This window comes from Malaclemys terrapin, chromosome 4 (assembly GCF_027887155.1).
Source record: "Malaclemys terrapin pileata isolate rMalTer1 chromosome 4, rMalTer1.hap1, whole genome shotgun sequence".
Taxonomy (NCBI): Eukaryota; Metazoa; Chordata; order Testudines; family Emydidae; genus Malaclemys; species Malaclemys terrapin.
Window position 1 is genome coordinate 68423407 of NC_071508.1, and position 26314 is coordinate 68449720.

At 37.8% G+C, this 26314-nt stretch overlaps 1 protein-coding gene across 3 annotated transcripts in view; it reads right to left on the minus strand.

Annotated features, from left to right (window-relative positions):
* Window positions 1-26314, minus strand: part of NELL1 (neural EGFL like 1) — a 425045-nt gene that overhangs the window by 298648 nt on the left and 100083 nt on the right. For all 3 annotated transcript variants that reach the window (XM_054027068.1, XM_054027069.1, XM_054027067.1), the window contains exons 11-12: window positions 25492-25591; window positions 16068-16196 (exon numbers count right to left, since the gene is read on the minus strand). In XM_054027068.1, coding sequence (XP_053883043.1) covers window positions 16068-16196; window positions 25492-25591 — 229 coding nt within the window. The remainder of the gene's footprint in view (window positions 1-16067; window positions 16197-25491; window positions 25592-26314) is intronic.

Below are 26314 nucleotides of genomic sequence, written 5' to 3' on the forward strand. Positions count from 1 at the left end.
CTTAACATTAATCACTATGAGTAACTTCATTGTCTACTCATGGTGGGTAAAGTTAAGTTTTTGCAGGATCCAAGACCATATATGTTGCAAGGTAAATGGGATTTTTAAAACCATAGAAGTTCTCCTAAGGCAACTTATCAGTAATGAGGAATTTTTTAAATATAATGTTTATTTTCAGTGTGCTTTCATAAATACATTTTGAGGTAGAGGAGAATCTGGGGTGTGATTTATTATGGAATAAACTGTATGCTGGCTACAGAAAATATTAACATCTAGTATGGAATGCTTTTGTGAAGAGAAGACGACAAACAGAAAGATAATCATTAAAAATTGATCCAGAAGTCAAGCCAATGGACATCAGCCAAAAATACAGTCATACATCACTGCCATGCAGAAGGTTTAAGTGATACCATATAACATTAATGTTATCTCCAGAGCCACAATGTAATGAAACTGTATCCATTACAATGAAAACATTATATAGAGGAAGAAGAAAAGCAGCAATAGATTTTATTTATTTTGTGTAGCAGGAAATGTGTCCAGTTGTGGAAACTCAGCAGATTTTTAATTGACTTCTATCCTTTGGGCCTATTCAGCACTCCTTATTCATTCCTTATTCAACTAAAACTCATAGTGATGTCAACGGGAGCTTTGTCTGAGTACGCACAACATAATAATGGCTCATGTTCAGCAAGTACTTAATCAAAGGATTAAGTTTGACCTAAGGAAGAGAGGGTGGTTTTCTAATTCTATCTGCAACAGATACTGTGCAGTGTCACACAGAGCATTTTGTTGTTGCTGTATACTACACAACAGGGTTACCTAAAATGAAAATCGAAAATGTTTTTAAAAATGCAGACATCCGCACCTCCATTTCTAAGCAGTCTTAGGCTAGGTCTACATTACCTGCCTGAATCGGCAGGTAGAAATCGATCTCTCGGGGATCGAATTATCGCGTCTCGTCGGAACGCGACAATTGATCCCCGAATCGATGCTCTTACTCCACCAGCGGAGGTGGGAGTAAGCACCATCGACAGAGAGCCGCGGAGGTAGATTTTGTCGCCGTCCTCACAGCGGGGTAAGTCGGCTCAGATATGTTGAATTCAGCTACACTATTCGCCTAGCTGAATTTGTGTATCTTAAATCGACCTCCCCCCATAGTGAAGACCTGCCCTAAATTATATTGTATTTACTTCCTTTTGATGGTAATAACTCCTTAGTAATTAGAAAACACTTTCTTTCCCATACAACTGTTTTCTTTGGTTTTCCCTTATGTACACATTGTAAATTTTGCCAGGATCCTCAACTTTGGAACCGATTCTCCTCCTCCTTCTGAAGAAATCAAACCTGCTGACTTTCATGACATGCCACAAAGGCCATAGTTAAAGGATGGCAGAAGACATTTCATGAATGTCTGAATTACTGAAATTTCAACAAAAAATTTTAACGACAATTTGTGAGGGTTTTTTTAAAAATGCTATTTTCTAGGGCTATCAAGAGATTAAAAAATTAATCACATGATAAAAAATGTATTGTGATTAATCGCACTGTTAAACAATAATAAAATGCCTTTTATTTAAATATTTGTGGATGTTTTCTACATTTTCAAATATTGATTTCAATTACAACACAGAATACAAAATGTACAGTATTCACTTTGTATTTATTTCAAATACAAATATTTGCACTGTAAAAAACAAAAGAAATAGTATTTTAATTCACCTAATATAAGTACTGTAGTGCAATCTCCTTATCAAGAAAGTTGAACTTACAAATGTAGAATTATGTACAAAAAACTGCACTCAAAAATAAAACAATGTAAAACTTTAGAGCCTACAAGACCACTCAGTCCTATTTCTTGTTCACCCAATCACTCAAACAAGTTTGTTTATATTTGCAGGAGATAATGCTGCCTGCTTCTTGTTCACAATGTCACCTGAAAGAGAGAACAATTCACATGGCATTGTTGTAGTCGGCTTCGCAAGATATTTACATGCCAGATGCACAAAAGATTCATATGTCCATTCATGCTTTAACTACCATTCCAGAGGACATGCGTCCATGCTGACAACAGGTTCTGCTCGCTAACAATCCAAAGCAGTGCAAACCGATCCATGTTCATTTTCATCCTCTGAATCATAGGTCACCAGCATAGGTTGATTTTCCTTTTTGGTGGTTTGGGTTCTGTAGTTTCCGCATTGGAGTGTTGCTCTTAAGACTTCTGAAAGCATGTTTCACATCTTGTTCTTCTCAAATTTTGGAAGGCACTTCAGATTCTTAAATCTTTGTTTGAATGCTGTAGCATTTTTAGAAATCTCACATTGCTACCTTCTTTGCATTTTGTGAAATCTGCAGTGAAAGTGTTTTTGAAACAAACAACATATGCTGAGTCATCATCCGAGACTGCTATAACATGAAATATATGGCAGAATGCAGGTAAAACCGCCGGAGACATACAATTCTCCCCCAAGGAGTTCAGTCACAAATTTAATGAACACATTATTTTATTAATGAGCGTCATCAGCATGGAAGCATGTCCTCTGGAATGGTGGCCAAAGCATGAAGGGGCTTATGAATGTTTAGCATATCTGGCATATAAATACCTTGCAATGCCTGCTACAAAAGTCCAATGTGAACGCCTGTTCTCACTTTCTGGTGACATTGTAAATGAGAAGCAGGCAGCATTATCTCCAATAAATGTAAACAAACTTGTTTGTCTTATCGATTGGCTGAACAAGAAGTAGGGCTGAGTGGACTTGTAGGCTCTAAAGTTTTGCCCTTTGTTTTTGTTTTTTTGGAGTGCAGTTATGTAACAAAAAAATCGATACACCTCTACCCTGATATAACGCTGTCCTCAGGAGCCCAAAAAAAAAAAAAAAAAAAAAAATCTTACCGCGTTACAGGTGAAACCACGTTATAGCGAACTTGCTTTGATCCTCTGGGAGTGCGCAGCCCCGCCCCCCCGGAGCGCTGCTTTACCGCGTTATATCCGAATTCGTGTTATATCAAGTTGCACTTTCACAATAAAGAGATTGCACTACAGTACCTGTATGAGGTGAACTGAAAAATACTCTCTCTTTTGTTTATCATTTTATAGTGCAAATATTTGTAATAAAAATAATAAAGTGAGCAGTGTACCATTTGTATTCTATGTTGTAATAGAAATCAATAGATTTGAAAATGTAGAAAAACATCAAAAAATATTAAATAGAATACCAATTTAAATTTATTCAACAGTGTGATTAAAACTGCAATTAATCGCGATTAATTTTTTTAATTGCGATTAATTTTTTTCAGTTAATCACATGAGTTATCTGTGATTAATCAACAGCGCTACTATTTTCCAACCAGCTAATACATATATTTTTACTGCATATTCTGGGGATAAGTGGAGGTATCCGAGGATTGAAATCTGGGGAAAGTGAAGTATTTACAATGTATTTATTTTGATGGAAAGAGTTGTTTGGTTATATCTGATATGAGGAGGTTCAGCCGCTGGATTTTCTATGGCTACATCTACACTTACAGCAGCTTGTAAGAGCACAGGCACTCCACGTGTAGCTACATATGGCAGCGAGGAAAGGCTCCAGAAGAAGGGAGCTCCCGGTTTCCTCCCCGCTTCCAGAACCTTTTCCCATTGCCTGCCCCATGCCAGAACTTTTCACTGCCGCAGGGAACGGCTCCATCAGTGAACAGGCAGCGCAACACTACACTGAAAACAGTAGTGTAGACATGGGAGACCCTGCTTCGGCACAACAAGAGTTGTGTAGGGTTCAAGGGTTCATATATACACCCTCGGGGTTCAAGCATGTAGAGCACTCTAGTCTATGCTACTCACCTAAGCCATGTCTCACTATCTATTTATACCTGTGCTAGCTGGGCAGACAGTATCTATAATCTACATGCCACCATAAGTGTAGATGGAGCCTATATAGTACCATTCATGTTTCTAAAGAAGTCTTAAGGGAGCATACAGCCCAGAATAGTTTGTTCTTTCAAACCAAAAAGAAATGAAATGTGGGTCAAGTTGGAAAAATGACTGCTACAATGGCATCTCAAGAATCCATGTTTATGGTATCTCAGGGCCAGGTCCTGATATCCTTAGTCCCACTGAAGAAGTGCTATCTGACTACTCTCAGGGTCAGACACTATTCTGTAAGAGTAAAGGTATATGAATTTGTTCCTCAGTGAGCTCTATATCAAACGTGCCCAGTTTACAAGTAAATAGATGGGGGAGGCATGCAACTGCCAGCTCTGCAATCTGGAATTTCAGAGTCAAGTTGGATTCTCTCCCTCCTGCATATCACAAAGGCTTTGCAGGCCAAGTTATCCATCAGTTATAACTGTGCAAGCCCATTGTTCTTCAAACTCTGACTGCAGAAGCACCTATGCAACCTCAATGCTTTCAAGCAGTTCTGTTGATGACACATGAGCTGGAATATAATCCAGCTCACTCCTTTTAGCACTGCAGTCACTGAAGGGCTAACAGGAATTTTTAAAAAAAAAAAAGCAGTAAAAAACGTTCTGTGTCTTTCTGTCATCAGACCTGACACTGAATACATACATAAGAATTTGATTTGAGGAAGAATGTTTACACAAGACAGGTGTAAGGAAGGGGTGTGTCCTGTCTCCTTTTTTGTTTATGCTAGTCATTGACTGTGGATTAAAACAATGTGACAGTGATACATATGGCCTAAAATGGAACAATTATAGATCTAGACTTTGCTGATGACATCGCTCTTATCAATGAAGATGCCAAAGGACTACAAAAATGAACAAACCAAGTAATGGAGAAGATAGGTTTGAGATGCAATACAAAGAAATGTAAAGTCATGTTAATGGGGACTATAGGGACAGAAATCAAAATTGAAGAAGAGACACTGGAGAAGGTGGACAATTTTACGTATCTTGGAAGTACCATCAGCCAAGATGGTATTACTTCTGAAGAAACAAGAAGAAGAATCGGGAAGGCAAATGCTGCATTTGGAAGACTCAAAAATATCTGGCAATTCTAAAACATCTCCCTCAAGACAAAACTGAACGTGTACAAAGCAGTTGTTATTGCCATCACAACATATAGCAGTGAGACATGGCAACTTACCAAGAAAGATATGCAAAAGCGGGATGCATTTCATCGCAAACGTCTGAGAAGAATATTGGGAATAAGAGATAGGAAGACGAATGAAGAAGTCAGAAAAATTACTGGACAAGACACCCTCTCACAAATAATCTACAAAAGAAGACATCAGTGGCTGGGACACGTGCGGAGAATAGAAAAAGAACACTTACCAAATACTGCCCTTGAATAGAAGCCAGAAAATGCAAAAAGAAAGATAAGACGACCGCAAATAACATGAAAATAAATAATTCTGAATGACATCAAGCATCTCAACATGAAATGAAAAGATTTGGAGAGAAGGGCTGTCAAGGTTCCTTCCCCACTCTGAACTTTAAGGTAGAGATGTGGGGACCTGCATGTGAACCCCAAAGCTCAATTAACAGCCTAGATCTGTCTGGCTGCCACCACTCCCAAGTACTGATTCCCTTCCCTGGGTAGCCTTGAGAGACTCCTTCACCAATTCCCTGGTGAACACCGATCCAAACCCTTTGGATCTTAAAACAAGGAGAAATTAACCATCCCCCCCTCCTTTCTCCCACCAACTCCTGGTGGATCCAGATCCAACCCCCTTGGATCTAAAAACAAGGAAAAATCAATCAGGTTATTAAAAATAAGACTTTTAATTAAAGAAAAGAAAGGTAAAAGAAAACCTTCTGGGAGAGATTAGCATACCAACTATTCTCACAGACAACAGACTCAAAACACAGAGGATGTTCCCCTGGACAAAAACTTAGTTACACAAATGAATACCCAATTTGATTATTCCCTAATTGCACAAGACAAGTTACAAAAGAAAATAAACATAAATCTATTTATTCCCTTCACTAATACTCACTACTTGATAAGAGGCTGAATTCTGGAGCTTTCCCACTCCGGTCAAAAGTGAAACTGACTCAGACAAAGGGAATTTCCCTCCTTCCTTTTGAACCATCTTCCCTTCCCATTGGTTCCTCTGGCCAGGTGTCAGCTAGGCTAGGTGAACTTCTCAACCCTTTACAGGTAAAAGAGGCATTAACCCTTAACTATTTGTTTATGACAAGGGCAGTTGACAGGCAAGGATGGCAAATGTGGGTAGCCCAATGTGCAGCAAAACACGGGATGGAATAAGGTCTAAGGTAAGGTTTACACAATTGATTTTAAAGATCAAATACATTTTAATCCTGTGTTAGGAATGCATCTCTCTGCCCTCCCTAATGCCCAAGGAAATGAGATTTTTTTTCTTCTCAATGGGAATTTTTTGTAATATACTTTAAATATGGCAAACATTGGGTTCCATCGATCTCCATACCCCAAGTTTGGGCTTGAAGCCAGAGTTGGCCAAAACTGGGCAGTACAATTGGCAGGGCTGCCCCTGAGCCCATACCCTTGGAAGCCTGGGATCCCCAACCTCAGGGCAGTCCGTGTGGGCCCTGGGGACAGAGGCACTGGAAAGCCAGGCTCCCCAGGAGCCAGGCAGGTTTCCAACAGAAAATTCCCTGTTATTCAACAAAAATTTGTTGAACCGCAGATGTTTCTGCCACATTCTTTGGGTTCAATGATCCAGGATTTTCCAAGAGAAATCATGCCCACCAATCTACTAGAATTCTTTGAGAGGGTCAACAAGCATGTGAACCAAGGGGATCCAGTGGATATAGTGTACTTAGATTTTCAGAAAGCCTTTGAGAAGGTCCCTCAGCAAAGGCTCTTACGCAAAGTAAGCTGCTACGGGATAAGAGGGGAGGTGCTCTCATGGATTGGTAACTGTTTAAAAGATAGAAAACAAAGGGTAGGTATAAATGATCAGTTTTCAGAATGGAGAGAGGTAAATAGTGGTGTCCTCCAGGGGTCTGTTCTGGGACCAGTCCTAGTCAGCATATTCATAAATGATCTAGAAAAAGGGGTAAACAGTGAGGTGGCAAAATTCGTAGATGATACAAAATTACTAAAGATAGTTAAGACCCAGGCAGAATGTGAAGAGCTACAAAAGGATCTCTCAAAACTGGCAACAAAATGGCAGATGAAATTTAATGTCGATAAACGCAAAGTAAGGCACATTGGAAAGCATAATCCCAACTATACATATTAAATGATAGGATCTAAATTAACCATTTACCACTCAAGAAAGATCTTGGAGTCATTGTGGATAATTCTCTGAAAACGTCTATTCAATGTGCAGCGGCAGTCAAAAAAAGCAAACAGAATGCTGGGAATAATTAAGAAAGGGATAGATAATAGGACAGAAAATATCATTTTGCCCCTATATAAATCCATGGTGTGCCCACATCTAGAAAACTGTGTGCAGATGTGGTTACCCCATCTCAAAAAAAGATATATTGGAATTGGAAAAGGTTCAGAAAAGGGCAACACAAATTATTAGGGGTATGGAATGGCTTCCATATGAGGAGAGATTAATAAGACTGGGACTTTTCAGCTTGGAAAACAGAAGGCTAAGGGGAAATACGACTGAGGTCTATAAAATCATAACTGGTGTGGAGAAAGTAGATAAGGAAGTGTTGTTTACTACTTCTCATAACACAAGAACTAGGAGTCACCAAATCAAATTAATAGGCATCAGGTTTAAAACAAATAAAAGGAAGTGTTTCTTCACACAATGCACAGTCAACCTGTGGAACTCCTTGCCAGAGGATGTTGTGAAGGCCAAGACCATAACAGGGTTCAAAAAAGAACTAGATAAATTAACAGAGGATAGGTCCATCAATGGGGATGGATCACTTGATGGTTGCCTGTTCTGTTCATTCCCTCTAGGGCACCTGGCACTAGCCACTGTCGGAAGACAGGATACTGGGCTAGATGGACCCTTGGTCTGACCCAGCAGGGCCATTCTTATGTTCTTATGTTAATTAAACTCAGTTTTGCTGGAAAATTCCTGACTAGCTCTACTTGAAACTAGCAAAGCCCCTTTAAATATACATCCTTGCTGGAGCACCATCAGTTGTAATAATGTTAGCAGAGCCTTGGGAAGAATATTAATTTCTTAATGGCTGGTGCAGATCCTGTAAAGAGAGCATTCTCCTGTGGTAACTGAGGGTTGAAATCTGGGGGAAGTGATTGGAGGACTGACTGCAGCACGTCTCGACATATCCATGTTTTTAGCTTTAATCTAAGTAGCACAGATACCGACAGCAATGAAGCCATGGCAACATGGACTTCAGGGCAGGCTAGCTTGCTTGAGTAAGTACCCAGGGTCCCACGAGGGCTTGTACTGCCCATGCTGCCATGACTTCACTGCTATTGATATCTGAGATAGCTGGATAAAAGCTGGGTCAGCTATGTATACACATGCTGCAAACCACACACCCCAGTTGTAGGGTAGACATACTATGAGCTATCACAAACTTTCCCTATATTTAGAATAGGAAGTAACTGATATTTTAACTGTTTTTTTGCTATTGTTATTATCATCCTTATTTACTCTTTATATTATGTTAGTGTCTAGAAGTGCCCCAGTACCCTAGGCATTGTACTAACACCTGGTCTGAGACAGGTCCTGCCCTGTGGAGCTGAATATCTAAATAAACAACGATGGGAGAAAGGAAGCGTTCTTTTAATTTTACAGATGGGAAACAGAGGCATGCAGATTAAATGATTGGCCCAAAGTTTCACAGGAAGTCTGTGGTAGACCTAGAAAATGAATCCAGATTTCCTGGGTTCCAGTCCAGTGTTTTAACTACAAGAACATCCTAAAAATCACTGTGTGGCAAAAATTGGTAAGTGCTGACATTTTGATGAAAAGTATTGTATTTGCATGTGTCCCTTTTACAGAACAATAGCCACAAAATTCCTAATAACCAAGAGAAAATATTGAGAACATTCAATAAACATAGAAACACTCACTGAACAATAGAATACTCTAATCCATATCACCTAGAATGAATGTACAATGTATTAATAGGTCAGTTTAAGGGAAGGACCAGTTGTTAAAAAAAGGGGAAAATAAAATCAGAACAGCCAATGCCATTTTATAATTGAGATCTCATTTGAACTGAATTTATCTATTGACCTAGAAGAACATCATAACTCCAGACACTGTGCCTGAATTTCACTCAAGTTACTCCAGAAAAGATTACTGCTTATATACTCAGACTAACTCTGAATTAACGATCTAGCATGTAAATTTGTTTCCACAAAAATGCCATCAAATTAAATTAAACATATTCAGCATTTTAGCAATTCTAAATAAACTTGGAGGGAAGCAAAAAAAAAAAAAGAAAGAAAGAAAAGAAAAAGAGAAAAATGATGCAGTGTCTAAAACCTTTCACCTCCAGATTGTGATTTTTTTTTCCAAATGGAGTGCTTGTGGTGGTATGAAAATAAATGACAAGTCTAATTTCCTTGAGCAAAATGCACATCTCTTTTGAGGGAAGCATAACACAACAACAAAAAAGGGCTTCTGTAACAAATGACACGACAAGTCTTAATGATTTAATGAGTCTATCATTAGTCACTTAGGGACAGATACTGCCATGCTTAATCTCACTGAATAATATCTTATTCCCTGAGTATTGCTATTTTCTTCAATGAAACCACTTGCTGAGTAAGGTAGTTCTCAGCGTGAATAAGGTGGCAGAATCTAGTCCTTACCGCATATACTATGTAAGCAGGACTGCAATAATTCAGTGTTGATTTAAGTTGCCAAATTGAAAGCATTAGAAACTGAGGGCAAACTTTTTGCTCTCACTTACACCAAGGTAAATGTAGGGTAACACTAATTAAGTCAATCCGGATTTACACCGATACAATTAAGAGCAAGCTGTTTGTAAAGTCCTTTACTTCACCACAAAACAGGTTCAACAAATCCAGCAATGCAACTTTACCAAACAAACTCATGAAATCTAAAGGCTGAAAAGTAATTCAATCTCTATGCCATTCAATCCTTGGCCCCTCAGATGATATTGCCAGCTATGGTGTCAATTAGTGTCTATTATCATAGCGGTTTCTAAGATGCCAACCTAACTGTGAACTGGACTGACATCAGCATCTCTCTTCACTTTATCAGCTGAACTACATCAGATCATAATGTCTTTCAGTCACTATGAACTTGAAACAGACTGAAATGAATAATCTAGAGTTGAAGATACCAATTCAACCTATCAAGTCTCTGAGTCATCCAATCTCTAAGAAGGAATCTAAATTAAAACAATTAACATTTAAATACTGCAAATAATCAGAATAAGGTATTAAATTTTAACAGCATAAACTGATTGTACAAAAACTGAATACACAAAAAATGACTTGCAGAGCTTTTTACTGTGAAAAAGATAGCAAATTAGCTAATTTCCATTGAAACTTCCCATCCAAGTCTACAAGTTAAGACTCCATGTTAAAATAATAGGATGGTAGCTATTTGAATACAGTCTTCATGCCCATAATTCTGCACTGTGTGTCTTAAAAATAGGTCTACAAAACAAATAAACAGGAAGAGTTGTTCTTTTTTGTTTTTTTGCTAAGCAATGAAGGATCACTGAATAACTCATTGACCTTTCAAGAAAAGAACTTTGGTTCAGTCAACCAGACACCAAGTGCACCTAAGAGGTTTCCAATTAATCCTTTAATTTAGGTCCTCTGTCTCTTCTCCATCAAAGTAAACGAAGAAAAATTCATTCCATTTGAAACACTTCTATCTGCAGTGAATTACAAGGTTCTTAATAGGAACTAAAGGTCAGTAACATGCTTTAGTCTTCTTGATACCTATTTTTATTTACCTCTAGCCTTTATGATACACTGGATATGTATAGAAACCTATAAAGCCAAGAAAGAGGTGATGTGGAGATGAAAATATTTTCTCTACTAGAAAGTTAGCAATCATTATCATTAGGATTAGGAAGTCAATCAGTGATTCACAGTGCAGCCAGGTAAAAAGGTGTAAAAATATAATAAAAGCTTGAAGATCATAAAGTGAAACAATTTTGTCTCACCTCTCAGTTTGTCTTCTCTTTGAATGAACATCCATTAATAATATTCATCCCTATCCTTCTTTTCTCTTGTTTGTCTTTTCTTTCTCCTAGCTTTGGTAACATTCTCTGAGACAGTGGCCATATGGGAGCCTCTCATAGAGACTGTTTCAATGCCAACATTTGTATAGATTGCCCATGATTTGCACACTGCTATGATTAAACTCAACAAATTACAGGACTGGCTGAACTTCATTCCCAAGAAGGGATGAATTTACCCCATAAAACAATAATGGTTCACTTGCTGGAGAATGAGACAACACCAATCCAAGTAGTTAGTAGGTGGGTGCATGGAAAGAAACCAATAGATATAAAATAATTATACAAAGCAGAAGTGTCTGGAGAATCTAGCAACCAAAATCCATATTGGCTGAGGATGCTCCTATGCCACTGGTCTAGTGGAATGAGCACAACTTTCTTGATGGGGGACTTAAGGACTCATCTTTTACCCACCAGACTTCTTTTACCCATCAGGAAATGGTAACTTTGGAAAACTTTGTGACCTTTCTGTTTTAGCCATATACTACAAAATGAATATCAAGGACATCCTATCTAGGTACTATTTAATGGGTCATACAAGGAAACTAACCAGAATTATATCTAGAACTCACAGAACTTCATATACTTCCAGCCTTAACCTATCCAACTTTGGTTCTAGAAGGGAAACAAGTACTAACCACTCCCAGCCCCATATTTAACCTGAGGAAACTTTTACACCTCCTTCCCAAGGGCTACAGATCTCTGGCTGGGATGTCCTGTCCTAAGCATAGGCCAATATAAGCAATCATTGCTGCTCCAGGGAAATTTTATTTTTCCTATTATAAAATATTGCTGTTTGGTTATTTGGTTCAAAAAGATCAATTCAAATTCACAAAGCTTGTTAGTTATATCCTATAAATGACCCATTGGGAAAAGACTTAGAGTGCATCTGTCACTCAGCTTTGTTAAATGAGGGGGGAAAAAAGCTTGCAAAATACTAACAGAATGAGAATATGAATCATATAGGTTCCCTTTACTCTTGTCAACAGATGACTTTTTATATTATATCCATTATCACAGGAATGTTCAGCATGACATTGGTTAACCAAAGTGGGAAAAGATACTGCTGTGTAGCATGACAAAGTAACTTGTTATTTTTTAAAATCATTTTTACTTGAATACTTCCTGCAGAGGAAGTGTTTGGTTGGTTGTTTTTTAATTACAAATACTTCTTTTTAAAGGTATATTTTTACTAAAACTGTTACACATTTATGATAATTTTAACATATAAACAGCCTCTTGCTCCCAACAAACTGAAAAACAAAGTGAGGGAAACATCTAACTGAAACGGTGGAGAAAAGTTAGAAACAATCTTGTCCCCCCAGTGATATCGAAGACAAAACTCCCATTGACTTCAATGAGAGGAAGACCAGACCCTTGCTTATCAGCATCTAGAAGGTAAGGACAGTCAGGTGGCTAAAGCACAGAACTAGGAGTTAGGTGGTCTGTGAGCGAGAGAAATATCTATCCCCACATGTTGTGTGTTGTGAGGATGATCTCATTAATATTTGTAAAGTGCTTTGAGATTCTTGGATAGAAGGCATTACAAAAGTGTGAAGTATTACAATGTTTATTTTAGAGGCAGCATGGTCTAGAAGAAGAATGAGCATGGCATGGAGACTTATGAACTCCTTCAGTTTAATTCTAGTTCTGCCACTAACTTGTTACATCACATTGGGCAAACCATGATGAGTCTGCACACTCCCATGTGCCCTCACTCTACAACTGCAAATCTCCACATGTGCAAGACCTCAGGTGTGTCTGTGCACATGCAACTTTGATCAGTTGCAAATGATGGCTGAATAGAGGTGTGGTTCAACACGAGGTCCTTAAATTATCTGTGCCTCGGTATCCCCATCTATAAAAAGGAGGTAATACTAATTCTCCTCCCCACTAGGGACTCTGAAGACTACTTAACTAACATTAGTTCATCACTTTGAAAATGTCAAATTCTATGCTTATTATAGGAGGCACAAAGCAGGTAGATGAAGAGTCAGTGAAAGAAAAAACCTATTACTTTTAATGAGTAAAAAAAGTAGGGTTTGTTCTCTCTTCAATACAGTACAAATATCTAATCACTTTCTTTATTCATTCTGGATACTTTTTTCTTTGCTAAGAAGCATCTTGATTTCTAAAAAAATTACAGTTATTAATGGGTGGTTATTCAGAAGGCATAGCCAGACCTTTCCTATTAAAATGCTTGCTTTCACATAGATTATGCATGCTTTAACATCGCCATTTGAAAAGAAGCTGTTGAGGAGAATGAACTGTAGATGTGTTTCAGATTTCTTAAAAAATGTGATGATGTATTCATCAACGTTTTTAATGGACCTTGGACTCACAGTAAAGTTCTCCCATGACAAAGGCAATGCAACTTTTAAAATATAATGGTACAAAGTTACAAATATACATGAGGAATATATTGTGCAAGTCTTTAGAGGAGATGCTACAATGTCAAAACAACGTGCGGGCAAATAAGGGGCGACAATGTAACATGAAGAAAGGCAAAACTTACATCAGTGGAAGTCAAACGCAATGACAGTACAATATGGTGAAGGAAAATCAATGCCACACATTAAAACACACCAAAAAAGGTTCAAATGATGTCAGAGGAGATATGAAACCTGGAAGCTCAGAATTAATGATCCACAGTATTCTGAACTAAAGTGCCACTGTTCCAAGATATGTCATAATATGAGATAGTTGAACCTACATGTCTCAGAAGAAGTGATCTTCTATGCCATTATATTTCTATGCTTAGGAACAACAGAACTGAATATGGAACATTACCAGTGCTTAACATGAGCATTTTCTCTGGTTCTATAGATTTGTATCTCAATCTATTAAGAAGTATTTATGTTTAAATATTAAACAATAGATACAGGAATCTCATATACTCATATGAATACAAATCTGCATGACACCCAATACTGTGGCCCATACTAAGGCAAATTCTGCCTTCAAAGGCATATATATGGCTCCCACTGATTTCAATGGCAGCTGTGCATACCTTTGAGAGCAGAATTTAGTCAAATGACTGTGAACTGAGTGCTATTCAATAGAATAGGCAGATAGATTATAGTAATTAGATAAGAGACAGATCTGCGAGATAAACAGGCTTTGCACAGGGGTTTTCTGTGGGTGGTTAGGGGTTCCGTATTACAGGGCAATAAGAGAGTCACTCCATGGCTAATGAATTTGTCAGGCCATAGATCCCCACCAGGGGATCTCACCTGCGGATCAACACTTATGATTTAGCTCTGTGAAACACAACTCTTTGGTGCACTGTAGTTCTCTTCATCTACATATCTCCTGACCCCAAGAAGCAGACCCAATCTTGTTCTGCTGTCTTTTGTTCAGTACAGAGTCGTAGAAGATAGGGCCTGGATTTGCCTTGCAAATAGTAGAGCTAGAGACTCTGAGACCGGCAATGTCACAAGTTCAGCTAATTTGTTCAGACAGCTTTCTGGGCTTTTTCCCCCCATTCCAATATTGCTAAGGTCTCAAATATTATTTTAAGCAAAGATGATTAAAATGCTGCCAGATAAAAGAATTAGACAAACTGCTACAAGGTTAACAAAACACTAAATGCTAATGAAAGCACTTTTCAAAATGGGGACTTCTGGTTTTATTTAGAACAGCCAAAAGAAAAAAAAAAGTATATATACTGGGTTCTGTATCATCCCTGACAAAGTTCATTATTGTAGTCTTGGTAGTATCTATACAGCAGCTAATCCCACAATCTCTCTAGTACAGAAGTTTCATAATATACTGTATCTTTGCTATTACCCCAAGAAGTAAATGATTGGAAATCTTTTGTATTCCCTGAATGCATGTATAGAATTGAGGGCTTGGTTTTGTTCTTTTAAGAGATGCACCAACAATGTTGAAAGATTTGGAATATTTTAGCTTTAATTTGCAGACTACCTTTGTTCATCATGTCTAGAACAGACCTGATCACTTATATATGGTTAAAAAAAAAATCTCCAAACAATAGGATCATTGAAGCTCAGCTGATGCCAGTATAACATCTCTGTTTCATATTCTTCAGTCTTGTCTCCCCAGTCTTACAGTGTATATTTTTATCAGCTTGTCAAAAAGGTCATCTCTTTTCCATCACCAGCACTGATGGAAGGAGGAAGCTGGAGAAATAGTGTTAAAAAAAAAAAAAAAAAAAAAACCTAAAATCACAACACTAAGACCCAAAAATCTGGGACATTTTTTAAAAAACCCACAGACTTTACAAGGCAAAACAGAATGCTGTGTATGTTGATTTATCATTCTAAAAAGATTACACAGTAATGAGTAACCCATCAAAAAATAAGAGCAAGCTATAGGAAATAGGGATGGATTCTCTCCACCACAAAGAAGAGAATGAGAGCAAAGCCATACTGCATTCTTTCCTGAGGCAGAATAGTGCATCATTAGCAAATAGAAGTAGCTCAGCAACATAGAATAGAGCCTCCTGGGAAATACGTCTCCTCTATACAACATTAAGACCATTCTGGAAAATTACCTGACTTGCAGGAGTTGAAGGACGCACAACAGGTTAATGTTTTTGTGCACAGCCATAACATCTCTAACCATCAGAGGCATTGGGGATTTCTTTCTTGGTGCTGTTAGCATCATTCACAAAACTGCTACCTCCATAATTAGCTCTATATCTGAGAAAGATGCACCATCCCCTACACACCACCTACAGCATAAGTGCCACTGCCGGAAAGTGATAGTCTGAGGAAGATCATAACAGGACAGTGGGGTTGCCTATAGACAGGCAGTGTCCCAGCATACTGTCCACCTATCTTGGTTATCTGAAGTTTCCACGCATAAATCCACAGTATCACAAACACCATCATAAAACTTGGATTTTCATAACTAAATTCATTCTGCAGCCATTTACTTAACAGTAAATTTTTCAGTGGATGCTAAGAGGTTACTTCATTGAATATCTTGTTTACCTTCACAATATGCAGCGTCCCCCTGGATAGAGATATAACCATTCTTGCATTCACAAGTAGCTTTTGTGTTCCAATTTTTGCACTCTGAATTTTCACCACATCTGTGGCCTTCTGCACAAAAGTTATGACCTGAAATACAAAATACCGTACATTAAACCTTGTATTAGAACATGCTGAATTCAAATAATCAGTATTAATATGTATACCTCACTGGGCCACACTCTGTATAGTTTTGCGATGCTATCCTCCAGGCATTCTAATGTGGAATTCTCCTTTCATTTCGCCTGGCAAAGACTGGTCTAAATGAGCTTTTCTGAATCCACTTCATTATGGGGAATATCATTTCAATCTTAGATGCCTCTGGTAACAGTATTCAGGTTTTAGGTATGGAGGGTAGCCAACTCCCAAGCAAATATGAATGCTACTGTATTTATTGACCAAGGAAAGATGCTGTGCATTCCTTTCTATCCACCTTTCCAGGACACAATTCATCATTGCAATTACAGTTGCTATTAAGCCATACTAAATTGCTATTTTTCAACAAGTTTGTATATGATAATGGAGAATCAAAAGTTTGGTTAGAAGAGCATAAACAGCAAATGAAATTTTGCATTAAAACAGGAAGATTTATTGAAAAGGAAGACTTCCTTAAATATATTGCTACACATTAACATGCCAGACCAGCTGGGTTCCATTCCATCATTTATCCTGAAAATAATATTAATGATACTAATAAAAAACATTTTTTACAATATATAATTTATCTCTAATTTTGCTGTGATGTAGTGACTCCAATGTAGTGGAGTTTTTCTATCAAGATGGATTTACCCCACCACCCAATTTGTTTTATATCAGGTCACGTTATATCAGGGTAGAGGTGTATTGCATTATTAATTTCATAACAAAATGTACATGAAGTGAACCCAAAGTCTCAAAATCTCTCTCTTCACTCACTCTGTTGAGATCCAAATTATGTGCTCAATTATAATTCTGTAATACTCACATCATTATATTGGAGTTACACCAGTGTCACTGAAGGGACAGTCTGTCTTGGATGGTTTAGACACAACACATCCTGTATCTTGGGGTTTGGCTAGATGACCCTTGCAGTCCCTTCTAACCTTATATTTCTATGATTCTATGATTAGAGAACATGATAATGGTAGGGGTTTTTGTTCATTTTTGTTTTGTTTCTTTATTTTCTTGGGCCAAATTCCATTTCCTTTTGTTACAGAGCAGTGATAGGTAAATAGGATTTTGGCCCCATGTCTTCTGGATGCATTTCTTTGGACTCAGAGTTCCCAATAAAAGGGAATTATTATACAATTACAAGTATGGACTTTGAACTCCACATCTCAGAATCCAAAGAATATCGTGAGATTCTGATGTAAACACACCTTTGAAAATTTTATAAAAAAATTCCCAATAAGCCATTATTAAATTTATCATGATTCTAACCCACACTTCATTTTTGCAAGCGGGCCCTGTTCTTTAGGAGCAAGGCATAGTTTGGGCTTGTATGAAATGTACAACTCTAGTGCTGCCAATTTTGGTTAGAAAAGGAATGGAGCAAAGATTCCCTCTGTAAAAGTTCTAGTTCAGTGATTCTAAAGCTTCATAAGCTCCCCTACAGATAGCTAAGAAATAGAAGAAAACCGATAATTCTAAGACTTATATACTGGATTTTTCATACCCCTTGCTCTTACATTGCCTAGACAGTCTTTGGGGAACTTTTGAAAGCCTTAGCATCTATGAAATGACATGTTTTTTATCTAATCCAAGCAAGTATTCATGGGCTTACCCCAAGGCTGGCTATGTATGTTCAAAAATAAAATTAGTTCCAAATACCAATTAATAAACTAAAACCCTTACACACATTTTGTCACTTTTGTGCTCTTTTATTTGTAGCTTGAAAGGTTTACGTCCGTCATCAGAGTGTGAAGTCACTTGGCAAAAGTAACACTTTGGCACTTTCCAAGTGCCAACATCTATCTAAATTCCTGATGTTCTGACTAATCTTATTAATAGTAATCAGGGATAACAGTTGGCTTGCTCTTTCACTATGATCCTGCTTACAACAAAATAGATCTGTGTCTTTTTTTTTTTTTTTTTTTGCCTCCTTTAATAAAATTGCAAATATTCTTTCTAGTCTAAATTCATTTCAGAGTCTGGTAAAAAACACTCAGGTATTCCAAATAAAGCCTTATCAATCCTGGCTAACTTCTCTATTGGTGTAAAAGGGCAGTGTGCTTTTGACTTCACCCATTTAGGCCCTCAGAGGATTTGACCCCTCGCTTTTGCCTTAGTAATTATAATCACTACTGAACACTAAGTTCATCTATCCAAACGACACTGAATTTCTACCCTTTCACTAGGATTAATTAATTAAAATTCTGTTTGCCCTTTAGCTAACATACTCGAGACAAGGAATTCTGTAACATTTGCTGTGTCACATAAAATCAATAAGGATATCACCATTTTTTGCTACCTAGAGTGCTAAACCCTCTTCATATGCATACCTAGTATAGGAAAATGCTTTACTTTAACTGGGCAGATAACACTACACTAGGATTTACTGTTATGTATACCACTTCTCTCTCATCCAAAACATATACACTTAGTAAATTTCACCTTGCTTAGCATGTTTCTCTAGTAACAGTGGTCCTTACATTTATCTGGATTTCTGCCCTGGACGTGATTTCTATTTTCTCTTTACCCGGGTGATTGCACTTTTCTTCATTAGCGACACACTTACAAAAGTGATACTTCCCTTTTCTGGTCAGTCAGGAGTCAGTAGATTGATTTGCTCATCATCTCTTCCACTGTCCAGCTCTAAATCAGAATTTTGCCTAAAGTCCTTGACTAGTTCTCAGTATCACAGGACTGTCACTTGCTTGTTTGCCACCTCTGAAATTCAGAAGGAATTTGATATAGATGTGCCCTCTCCTAATTACCTATCTTGGACCATTATAATTGCTACCTTGTAAAGTTCTCTAGGCAAGTCCTCGATTCTTTTGTTCCCCTTCTAGTTATCAACAATATCTGACATTCAATTCTTCTCAAAATCAGCCTCTTTCTTATATCATTTTTTCCCAAGCTTAGAGGCTGTGATAAAAGGGCAGAACAAAAAAAATTAATGTTCTAGTTCTCTAACTTAAATATATTTAATTAGAGACTCTAGAGAACTCTTTCTTGTTGTGTCACTGTGAGTTCCTAAATATAGGAGTACACCCTAGTCCATCTGTAGACTGGTTTAATATTTGTTATTACAAGTGGCTTGTGAAGCACAAGCATCAGACCTGGATTATAAAGTATATCGCCTGCTGCTAGACTCAACTTCTCATTTCCCAAAGCACTTGACTAAACTTGTTAAGAACCTTAAAAAATGGGAAGTGGCAAAATCTCTTTGTGAAGGAATATATATTGTATCCACCATCTGTCACTAGGCTTTTACAGAACAAATTAAAATTGATGCTAGAAAGCCAAGGAATGTACATTAAGGTACAAAATATTAAGTGCTGCACTGTGGCTTTGAGAGTCAGATAAGGAGCATCCCCTGAGCAGGGACTTTACATGTGCAGAGGAAGAATGCCTGCAAAAGTAGGTTTAACAGGCCAGGGGAGCATACCTAGGAAATACAGTTATGTCTCTTCTAGATGCATATCTACATTCTACATCTTTGCAGCTCTGGATCTGTGTGTAGGGGAATGAAACCATTTCTACATTCCTACTAGACTCTCTGGAGCCTGGAGTACTGCAGTCAGCAGTACTCAAACCCTCCTGCTAGCAGCCAAATTATGGGTGCCTGCTGTGTGAATGTACTGGGGGGGAATGGGGATTCTTATGCTCTTCTCACCCCTAGAGGCTCCGATTCAGCAAAGCACTTAAGCATGTGCTTAAATCCATCCATAGTCAGCAAAGCACTTGAGCACATGCTTAAAGTTAGGCATATTTCATTGATTAGTTGATTAAGTATGTGCTTAAATCCTTTACTATACAGGGATAGCAGAGGCTTCAATGCTTTGATGAATGGGGCTGGTACATATCTATTCATGATGGCAATTACTGAGCACTAAACAAGTAAATAATGAATTCAAAAGAATACAAATAGCAAATTTTGATTAGATCTCTGCAGTAATAATGCATTTTTCCAGTTCCTTAAATTATTGAACACAGTAGAAGCCATCATCTGAATTGCCATGTGATCTTGGAATTCCCAGCTTCCAATAGGGCTAGTGAACAAAAGAGTTCATACGCCCACATTGGGTAGGTAAAAACTCAACTGTCGAGGTTTCAGAATATTCAGGAATGTCTGATCCAATACTGTTGGCCATTCTCTTGATATAAGAAAAGGCTTAAAAAGAAAATAATTGTATCCCAGCAAAAAGGCACTTGGAGAGGATTTAACAGAATCATATAAAATCTTAAACAGAACTGATAATCTCAACTAATTTCAGTCTAACACAGATGACAAGGCAAGTGAGCATGAATTAAAATTACAGATAAACACATTTACAACAGATGTCAGGAACTAATTACACACACACACAAAATCAGGAATGTGCAGAACAGCCCACCAAAGTCATTCAAGACTTTTACAATACAATTAAATACTATCATGAGAGGGATTAAATACTGAAGACAGTGTCTAGTTTTTTCATGACCCTGATGACCTCTCTTTTTCCAAATATTTCTGATCATATTACAACCTCCTTTGTCAATGTTGTTGACTGTTTGCTTGATTTACAGTTGATTTTTTCCCCCCCACAGAGAGCATATTTGTGTCTTTTTATTACTATTTCTACTAAATAAGTTAAACTAACTATAAAAGTAATCAAATTTCATGCTTGAGGTGTGTGGTGCCAGGAAGAAACTGCACAATTGTCTAGGACTAACAATTTCAAAGTAGGTTATTTAAAGTTAGACATTATCACCCAGATCCATAAAGGTATTTAGGCTTCTAACGTCCATGGACTTCAAAGGAAGTTAGAAGTCTATATATCTTTGTAGATATGGGCCAACAGGCCAAATTTTAAAAGATATGTAGGTCCCTGAAGATGCAGATAGGCACCCAGTGAGTTTTTGAAAAGTACCTACATGCTTAAGTCCCATTGTATTGGGCTGGAAGCAACATATCCAGGACCTAGTTTAACTTTCATCTAAATTGCTCCTCTTTCTGGGGCTTTGCTAGCTGTTTCGCTGGTGCTCTCACTACACTTCCCAAAATTCCTGGCTATCTATCCTACCACCTGCTTCCCCACAGGTTGTTATGGAGAAATCATACTCATTGACTGTTCCATACTTCAGAGGCTTTTAATGTTTATTTAAAGTCTGGGTGATGTTTCATTTGCAGGGGTTAATCAATGTTCTACATGTCACAAGTAGTTTCACCCTCAAAACTGTTACAAATGCAAATTCATGTCAACTGTTATTACATAAGCTGGAATAGCAGAGGGCAAACTCAGATGAAGAATCATATAATTGTGAACAAGTAACCTTAGCCTTTCATGATGTGAAGTAGTATTACGAGGCCACGAGCAGCTAGACTTTTCTGGTTCCTTTCATATCTTTGGAGATTGCGGATCCCGAGCTCAGAGGTGTGACATCAAACAACATCCTTACTAATTCTTAATGTATGTGGAAACTATTTCAACAAATCTGTGTTGTGCAGTAGTTATGTAGCAACACAAGAGTGTTTCAAGGTTCAATTAGTTAATGTGTGAAGAGTGCTTTGAGGATATAAAGCACTTTTTAAATCTTAAGCATTCTTGTACCTATGTGTAGGAAGTAACTAATTCATACATCTCAACCTCCATCAGAGTCTTAATAAAATTAAAATCTTGAAACAGCTCATATTCCCACAGCAATGCACAAGAAATGTTTTATTTCTGGTTCTGAGAATGCAAAATGCACTCCGTTTTTCTTCTAGTCAGAAAAATCTTGAGCCTCACAGCTAGACAGGGAGAGATAAGAAATATGCTAATTGAAGTGCCTCCTTGAGCTGCAGTTGAAAAATCAGAAACATTTTTTTTTAAACCAATAAATGTAAGGGTGACAGAAGCCATATTTTTGCCTTACACCACTGTTTTCTTCAATAAAATGCACATTTCAGCTCATCAGGAGCATTCTACAATTGCTGCCAACCAGTGTCAGTAGCCAATCTAAATCCATCAGCCAAACCATATTACTAGATACTGAATAGAAATTACTTCACATAGAAACTGAGCGTTTCTCACCACTTCATTATTCTCCCTCCCCCACTCTCTTAAGGAGGAGAGGATGATTGAATAATCTGGGTTTGCTGGGGTTGGCGACACACAAGAAACTGTAAGTAGCAGCAACATAAAAAACCCTTGTGAAACTTTATTTGAACCGCTCATCGGACAAGGGAAGGAGATGTGGGATCCAATCTATCGTTCAAAATGACTCACTATCTCTAGCAAAGAGACCAACATTTTAAAAAGGCACAACACATTTTTGCCAAACTATTTTGCTGTTATTATTGTATTTGCCTTTTGGCAATAAAAATAAGCCTAGGGTGACACTAAAAATGATACAGTTTTGTGAAAATAAGTTACAAATTTGGTCCTTTTGTGCTGAAAATTTCTTCTTTGATTTTAAAACAAGCCCAAGTTGTGTCTAATAGTACAGCTGTGAATTTTCCCAGTCAAGGTTATAATGTATAGGCTATACACTACAACTGTACTTTTACATCAATGTTCGCTCTGCTGATGCATTGTCAGGTGAGGAACCCACATAGCTGGATATATTACTAGTCATTGGTCAGGAACAGATCCTGCACATGGCTCTGGTCACGCACACCCCTGCATCCAGGCAGATCTATTTGCGGGGTCTAGCCCCACGTTTTATTCTAGAGAGTGTCACTGTACAGGAAAACTCCTTATTCTATTAGATCTACTACATCTTCTATACTGTACTCATTTCAATAAAACACAGAAATGATATCATATGAATAAGTTAGATGCCACTATATTATAAATGTGTGGGGCGGGAGGGAGGGAGAAAGAGAAAGGAGAGGGAGAGAGAGAAAGAGAGAATTATCTGCAGTAATGACTTTTTCTAATCATTTTCAACAATAATGAGCGAGTAGCAAGTCTACCAGCTGGGTCTATTACAGTATTTCACTAGTACTTTGCTGACTCACAATGTGAATCTATGTAAACAACAGATTTTTCTTCTCCCGTGGGATATCATATATTATTCTAGGCACTTAATTAGTACAGATATGGCCACTATGAAAAACCATGTGGTAGACACGTATGGTGTAAGAACTTGTTATCACAACGCTATCATATTTTCTTCCCTCTTTTTTCCCTTTCCCCACATTTATTCATTCATGCGACTGTAAATAATTTTGCTATAGTTCAGCAACCAGCAATGCACAATGAACTCTATTTCCTGCCAAAATTCTGGCAGCAGGGACGTAACCTGACCATAAGAAGCTTTGGACAAATAAATGTTGGGGAGGGCAGTGGAAAAGGAGAAAAAGAAGGAAAGCATATGATAGCATTGGATAGGTGTGGTGTAAGAACCTACCTATCTACCATTGGGTTTTTCATAGTGCCCACTGCTGTACTAAATAAGCACTTAAAATAAAATGACTGAACCCTAATAAAAACATAAAATGACAGTGACTTGCAAAAATGAAGACTTGCTCTATAGTTCAATAAGTGTAAACTGATTGATTTACCATTAAACTATGGATGACACTTTATTGGTTACCAATAAACATCCACTGGAAAATCCAACTGATCATTTTTTTTTGAAGTTTTCTGGATTAAATATATTCGGAAAGGCAAATGTAAATTGCTGTATGTTTCTTTGCATATTTGCTACAACTCTCCATTTAGGACTTCAGTTAATGCAATGATTCCAAATGACTACATTAAATATCACATTTCTTCAAATTTGCCCCAAAATCTCTCTCTCACACAATACAAGTAGACTACAGGCTCAAAGAACAGTTGATCCTGCAGATTACTGGGCGCTCTGCCCCAATCCAAGTTCTTAAATGCTTTGCTGAACCAGGGATAGCATGCTAAAACGCTGCAGATCAAACCCACAGACAGAATCATGTGCTTCCCACCTGTTCACACTTGTGGGAACTGAAGCCCGAAATGTTATCATAAACTGCTATTTCTTCAGGTTTCTCTAACTGATTCAAGAGGTAACCCAACAGATGTGTTCTGTTTAAAGAAAAAACCCCAGTGTAATAGGTTAGAAATTCTGTTCAGTATATCCAGTTATAAGGAAGACAAAACGAATAAAAAAAGAACAAGAAATAAACAATCTGAGAGGAAGCTGCCATCTTAACATTCTGATAATACAGCATAGGACTGAACGTCAGCATCACCATTTGATAGCACTAGAAATCAGAGTTTATAGCAGTTGCAGGGACTTTTCCTTCTTTTATGTCTGAAAACCACCTGTAGGCATGCACGTTCATGGCATTGTATAATAGAATTAAAAAAACACACCTAGGCTGACTACCTAAAAAAGTATCCACAATAATATAACCTACCTCTATAGTTACAGAACTTATCTTTCTTCTTTGAAGTTTGCAAATTTCCAATGCTTTTAAGTAACGAAGCTGCACTAGATCAAACTGGACCACCTGCTATAAAGCATCATTAAGACAGCGACCCCTCAGAGATAGGCAGCAGCAACTTTTACTGCTTACTTCAACAGCTACAGGTGTTTTTAGAAACAGCTTAAAAATTGATGATGTCTATATGGTTAGAGACCAATCCTGTACGCTACTTCAAATGTGCAGGCCCCTGCTACCACATGGAGTTGCTTGCTAGGTCAGGGCCTTCGTCAGTTAATATTTAATTATACACATACACTAATTAAATATTTATTGACTAAGGCCCTTATCTTGCAAGCTATATATCTAGATATAGAGATAGAAACAGTTTTCCCTTAATGAGTAATATGGAAGTTTCCCTTAAGGAAGCAATATGACAAAACAAAACCCCAGATCCAAGCACCTTCGAAGTTTGGATCTGGACTGAGATCTGAACTTCGCACTAGCTCTTACCTCTATAATAGGCCAACCAAAAATCCCATATCCAAACATCTTAGAACTCCGGACATTCAGATCTGAATTTAGCATCTCAGAACATACCGATTTTAAACATAACTAATAATTAACTGGGTCTTGTAGGCAACAGGAGACATTGTGTCCATTGTCCTCTTTCTCGTTAGCCCAGAAAAGTTACTGCCTTGTTCCTGTAAATTTATCCTCCCAAAGGAACAGCACAGGTTGGTTTATAGAGAACATTGTTTACAAGCACAGGTTTATGTAAGTAGCCCGTGCCATCAATTAAAGAGGCGTGGTTCATTACAACATATCCCCAAAATGACCCAATGACTACATTCCATCCAAGCACGTGCCGCTTACCTCTGCAAACGCTGCAGCACTGGTTCTCTGGAAGAATGTGATCTTTTTCTGAGCAGTTCAATGGAGGACAGGTCTCTGTTACTTTTACTAAAACTCCATTCTGAAAATAAATAAATGTTTTAAAGAAATGACACTGATGAAAACGTATCTGACAGCAAGGGTCACACAGTTTTCTATCCACAGCTCTAGCAATCTTTACTAACAACAGCAGTAAAGTGACAGGCAGAAAGCTAAATTCATTTTTTACACTATAAACTCAAATCTAAAATTAATCTACTCGGACATTTCTATTCCCACCGTTTAAGGAAAAGACACTACATTTAAACTCAAGCTTGTACAGCTGCTTTTTCCTTTCTTAAGCTCCATAAGCACTTGTAGGAATTAAAGTATTTTATTTCACTCCAGATTTTTATTTAAGAATTTTTTTCTGCTTTACATGAGACTTGTTTGTTATCTTTTAGGTATTTTAAATTCTGTATACTGTGGTGATAGGTGAATTACCAATGAAACAAAGTAGAGAGATTAGATGGCCAAGATTTTCAAATGTCACCAGTGATTTCAGTGCCTCAGTTTTGGGCACCTTAAAGGGCCTGATTTTCAGCAGTGGAGCTTGGGTGGCACTACTGCTACCTCATTCCTCTCTGCTGCTTCTGGCAGGCCAGGAACTGGCAAAGTGAGGAAGACAGAGAAGCCATCTGGCTGCCTGCTGGCCCAGCTGCAGCTCAAGGCATCCAGCTTCCTGATGCCTTGCTGCATGTTTGACATACAGCCTTGGCTGCTGGACCTCATGGAGGGAGCAGGTTTGCCAGCGCCATTGCCAACT